General features: G+C 33.1%; 1 protein-coding gene across 1 annotated transcript in view; it reads right to left on the bottom strand.

Annotated features, from left to right (window-relative positions):
• LOC108915307 (disintegrin and metalloproteinase domain-containing protein 11) overlaps nucleotides 1-6,198 on the bottom strand; it is a gene marked incomplete at its 5' end in the record, with an annotated part of 192,688 nt that overhangs the window by 28,162 nt on the left and 158,328 nt on the right. Inside the window, 2 exons of the mRNA XM_018721299.1 lie at nucleotides 2,691-3,106; nucleotides 5,458-5,528. Of these exons, the coding sequence (XP_018576815.1) occupies nucleotides 2,691-3,106; nucleotides 5,458-5,528 (487 nt within the window). The remainder of the gene's footprint in view (nucleotides 1-2,690; nucleotides 3,107-5,457; nucleotides 5,529-6,198) is intronic.

The raw sequence follows: 6,198 nt of genomic DNA, 5'->3' as shown, positions 1-6,198 counted from the left end.
CCTTAGCAAAGCGCATCCCAGGCTGCATAGCCGCACTACCCTACCCAACCATACCACACATAAACATGACACTACCCCCGGGGTTTACACAGACGAGCCGGCGAAGCAAGAAGAGCGCCAGAAGAAAGGGCCCTAGCCGGCGGGGCCCAGCCAGGACAAAAGGAGGTCCCACAAAGCGCCTACACCGGCCGCATTTGCGGTCGGGGTAGACGACGGATGGGGCCCACCTACGAAGGCTGTCCAGGCCTACACGAGATGAGGCAGGATAAAGAGGGATAATCCCCCTCGATCCCAAATCATTGAGGCCAATTTCTAGCCATAGAATAATGGCGAGATGTAGCCTTCTAAATATAGAACATATAACCTATTTTTTTCAAATAATTTGAAAACTATTTTTCTTAGAAACTTCAAATTTGGTACACTTATTTTTTTATATAAGGGCAAGGTAAATATAGACTTTGGAGAGAATACATATACAGGATGTTCTATTTCTAGTGTCTGTGCGCCACTGGCTATCCCGTAGCTTTTTTGTGTGTATGCTAATGACGACAGAATTTATATTTTTAAAAATAAGCATTAATTTAGAAGATTTTTTTGCTCTTATAAAATTTTTATATCGTTTATGGATTTCGAGTAAAACTGACATTTTTTATACATAAAATATAGGCAAAAAAATCTGATTTGTAAAAAATTAATTTATAACTGCAGCCTCAAAATAGGGAATAATAATAGAAAAACGTCACATAAAAAAATAGTGTAAGAAAGTCAACATTAACATTTTAAATAAACCTAAATTAATATTTGTAAACATATTAAAATAATTATACAGTAAATGCTCAAAGTTACTTCCTTGTTCTTAAAAGAAAATGAATTTTATCCAATAATTGTGCATTACTTCTCGTAACACTAATTTCATGTTGTGTTCTTTCCCATTATTCGTTTTATGTATTTACTGAAAAGTTATAAACTGGGGTCCACAACGCTCCCCAAAGGAAATAATTACATGGGTTTAGGTCCGGGGATTGAGGTGGCCATTTTAAAGGGGCATTATTTCCTATACCTATCCACCTGTTAGTATAGTAACCTGTGATAACTGGTCTTTTAATACTCTATTAACGGAACTTTTTCCGCTAAACGCCTTTTATTTACTTGAGAAATTTCTTTGACCCTTTCCAAAATTGGTTCCTCCAGCTGAATAGTTCCGGCCGTACATTATCCACGATTTAATGTTACAATTAAAAGTTGTGATTTGGAATTCTGCGATTAGGAAAAATCAGCAATAATTTCCTTCACAATAACCCAAAACTAATAACATCTGTTTGTTCAGCAAAAGTATAAATTGCAATAAAAAACAAAGTAAACTAAAAATAAATCACAGCTAGCTCGACACTGAACCTTTTAATTATTGTTATGAATTTGTTTCTTTGTTATATGGCACCTCGTACTAGACTATTGTATTTATTTTAAATTAATTTTATATTATTTAATGTGTAAAAAATGCCCATTTTACTCGAAATCCATAAACGATATCAAAATTTTGGAAGAGGCAAAAAATCTTCTAAAATAGTGCTTACTTTTAAAAATACAAATTCTGTCGTCATTGACGAACACACAAAACTCCTGTATATGTATTATTACCAAATTCTATATTTACATTGCCCTTATATAAAAAACTATGTATACCAAATTTGAAGTTTCTAAGAAAAACGGTTTTCAAATTGTTTGATAAAAACTAGGTTATGTGTTCTATATTTTATATCTCAGTAGGCGTGCATTTTTGTAAACTATTCAACTTACCGATTCCAGATTTCGTGTGAGTTATTAGACAGTGATAAGGAATGAGAGGATGCTATGCCAAAACGTTTATAAATGTTTAATTCAAAAGTCATAAATAAACTTATTCTGTTTATAACTTTTGATCTAATCAATATTTTTTGACGCTCGAGGGCTAGTTTTGTAGGTCTTTTGAAGACGAAAAAAGTACTTTACTGTTTTCTCGTGGAAATGAACGGAAAAAAGTTATAAGTGAAAAACGTGAATTTACGTAAAAATTATACAATTAACCACCCTGTAAACAATCTTCCCCCAATTTTTATGACTGTGGAAACTAATATGTTATTGTACATAATATTTAGCATCTATAGTGGTAAATTCAGCTTGCCGAAACAAAAAGTAACGAGATGGTCATTTTCCAACTTAATTCCTGGCCTATAAATAACCGAGTGATTAGTGCTTGTCATGTCATTTAAGTAAAAGTGTTTTCAGTTGTTTTTTTTTTAAGTTTTACTCGAAAATCAGACCTTTTTCGAAAAATATAAGAGTTGTATCTCCCCCACTGGAGCATGTAAATTTTTGGAAAAGCCCTCCTAGATAAAAACTTTATAAGAAAGACTCCCTTTAAAATTCACCAAAGAATACGAGGTTCCATTTGTGGTCATCAATAATTGTGATCACTCGTATATGAACGGCAGAATAAAACGAATTAATTCCTTTCAAGAAACTTTTTAATAATGTAAAAGCCTAAAATTCGTCAATTTACTTTTGGGCTAGAAATGAAACTATTCCAATTCTAAAAAACATGTGGTACCTATTTACTAAACTTATAAAATTAAATTGCTTTGAGGATATGTAAATTGATATCGCTCTGACGCATCATACTTTACATAACTTTTAACTCGTAACAAACTTACCTGCTGCTCGCACACATTCTCTTTGCTCCCGCTTCTTTTATAATCCGAGTAACTTTCAGCGCATTGTGCCAAACTTCTTCGCAAAAGTTCCTCGCTAAGAACGCTGCTGCTACCAGATGGCGTGGACGTGCCTCTGTGCGACGCGGCGTTCCTTAAAGCTTTCAGGATATCCTCGTGGTAGCCGTTGAGGGTCTTGAGAGTTCGCTCGACCTCAGAGGGTCCAGAACCACTGATTAGTTGGGCCATGCTGGCTTCCGCCTGGCTCATAATGTCGTCCGCTTGAGCTCCGTCCCCCCAACTGTCCTTACCGTCACCCATCATCATTCCATAGTCGTGCTTTTTCAGGATTCCCTTCTTCTCGGGAAGCTTAAGGTTGTTGTGCTGGAGGTCGATGAAAGAAACCGATTCTTCTTCGCCTGTTGCATAAAAATACGTTAAAAGAATTATGGAAATGGTCAAAAATATAACAAGTCTGTGGCATTATGCAAAACAAACTTTTTAATATTGAAGAAACAAAATCGGAATGTTTATAATGTTCATAATAATTTAGATGTTTAATAATGACAATATTAGTACCTATAGTAGAAATGGTATTTTTGTAATTAGTCATCGCGATTTATTTTTATAATAAAATTTGGTTTACCTATTACTTCGCGGTCGAAATTATAGGGAATGACTCAGACATAATATAAAAACACTATTACCATAAAGCGTATAAAATATAAAATGATTTTTATAACGGTTCAATATTATTTGTCTTGTATTAAATGATATGCTGCTCTCTATGCACATAGATAAGATCTATAATCGTCTATACACTAAGTTACACTGAACGTCGATGTATCTCCTGTCTCTGTCTATTGCACTTAATACTTATAGGGAAATGCATTTTTAGTGGGTGTAAACAGACGTTCGTAGCACTTTATTTAGCCGTCGTTAGAAACGCCATAGGATAAGCGTACGCGAGGGTGCTCATTAAAGTTTGTCAGGATGGTAATGTGAACAGTAAGATAGGAGCATTTTTAGATGGATTTTTTACTGGATTAAAGGCACTTTCTAGAAAAGGACGAAGCGATACGGTCTTTTCAGAAAATGGTTTGCATGTATTTGAGTCACGAAAAACGGGAGATTATCATGAAGATGTGAACAGTGACGTATTTGAAAAATGGTTTGAATGTGTTTATCACATCTAGAGCCAGGAGTAGTTGTTGTGATGAATGACGCACCTTATCATAGCAGAAGGCTCGAAATGGTACCGATATCAGCATGGAGAAAAGCAAATATTATAGACTGATTAAAATTGAAAAACATTCTATATACTAAAAGTACAATTATTAAAAATTGCGGAAATAGAAAAAGATCAATACATTAAGTATGTACCTAGTGGATGACATGGCCAAAGCTCGAGGAATTCGTATACTCCATTTACGCCATACCACTGTGAATTAGACCCAATCGAGTAGGTTGAGGCACAAATAAAGTATGAAGTTGCATGAAAAAACACCACTTTTAAAATAAACGAAGTGAAATTATTATTACAGGAGGCTATGAATCATGTCACTGCTGAAACATGGCGTAATTGTATTGAACATGCACAGAAAGAGGAACAACGATGTGTAATCCTGATACAGCAGTATTCACTGAACCACTTATTATTCATTTAGGGGAAGATGATTCCAGTGATAGTTATAGCAACAATGAGAATTACAGTGATATGTGAAAATTTCCCTTTACAGTGACAGTAAAGTAAAAATATGATAGTGATGGGAATATGTGGCAGTGAAGTGAAAGTGTGACAGTGAAGGGAAAATGTGACAGTGATAATATTCGTGTGAGATAAATTATTATAAAATATGTAAGTACTTAAATATATTAATAGTCAACGTTACATTATCTTGCGGCGGCGTTAAAAACAAAATGTTGCTAAAATATTTTCTTGATAACATCTCTAAAAATAATAAATGTTATGTTTTATTATCTTTTTTCCATATTTTCTATATTTTGTTGCCTTCTAAACAGACACGCCTATGGATTTTCGATCCCCGCACGCTTCATCCTCCTTACTAGTACAAGAGCTAGTCATGAGTCACTCTTCATAATTTCGACCGCGAAGTATAATAGCCTACATTATTTGTAAAAGACTAAAACGGAAAAAAAAATTAATTTGAAAAAATACAAAGATGCCACTCTGGAACATAAATTTACATACTTTTCAAAGAAAAAAAATTCCACTCTTTTTCAAAAAGTACTTTTTTGGTTTAAAAATCAAAAAATACCCCAAAAAACTAAAAATGTATTATTTTTATATATATTTTTTTATAAAACTACATCTCAAAACGAATGAAATGAAAAAAAGTTTGATATCTTTACTTTTTGCCAAGTTATAGGTACTGGAAATTTTTTTACCGAAAATATTCAAATGCTCATAAATTCTTGAGGGGTTGAAATAAACATATGAAAAAATTCATGAAAGTTACTCTAAATCGGTACTAAATGATACAGGAAAATTTAAAATGGTCCGGTCACGACTTCAGTGATTTGGCTTGGACTGCCCTATATACTAGTGACATTAATTTGAATTGTTGGCATTTATATTTACATGTATGTATGTATATTGGTACTGCTGATCAAAATAATGATAACTTAAGTTATTTTAATATAAAGCTGTAAGCAACATCTGTAAGAAATATATCACTTTGGAATTAAAAAATTAGCAGACAGTATTGATTTGATTTGAATTGTGGGTAGTTAAATGAATAATAATAACCTGAATGTCCTTGATCGTCCTCACTAGCCGAACCCACTCCCATCCTTTTGAGTTGCTGCATTTTATGTTCCCTATAGACACAAAAATATGTTGCAAAAATCATTTACTAATAATTGAAATATATATACACAGTGTGTCCCCGAATGGAGTAGTAAACTTGTAAACTCTTGTAAAGCCTTACTCTTGTAAACTTTTTATTAATGATTTTCGAGGAAAAGTTATTCTTGATAAAAAGTTTTGCTTATCTTGGGAAGCCATGAGTAGTAACCAAATATATAATAAAACATACAGGGCGTCCAAAAAATTTCAAAATGTGAAATTTTCTCCAGGCAAAGCGGCTCTAATTTTCGTTTTTATTAAAAAATGTATTTAACAAAGTTGTTCGAGAACTCAAGGAATGCTTAAATACGCGGTTTAGCCAAAAAAGAACAATAATCACATTTTGCAAATAAAAAGACGCTCCAATTTTTAACTATCTTAATACCATATAATTATCATGGATATTTCCTTATCAATGTCAACATATTTATTATTAACTGCCCACCGAATAATTTTTATTAATAATGCTAACCCTGGAGCTACGAATTTATCTTGCGAAATGTTATGGAATCGGTAATGTTTCATATACAATACAAATTTTTAATCAAAAGTATCCAAATGTAACTGTAACTAACTCGTAGAGCAGATCGCGAGTTAATTATAAAATCCGATACCACTGGTGATATAAAGAATATTAAAAAG

This window comes from Anoplophora glabripennis, unplaced genomic scaffold (assembly GCF_000390285.2).
Source record: "Anoplophora glabripennis isolate ALB-LARVAE unplaced genomic scaffold, Agla_2.0 scaffold774, whole genome shotgun sequence".
NCBI classification, from domain to species: Eukaryota; Metazoa; Arthropoda; class Insecta; order Coleoptera; family Cerambycidae; genus Anoplophora; species Anoplophora glabripennis.
This window is presented reverse-complemented; position numbering and strand designations above follow the sequence as displayed.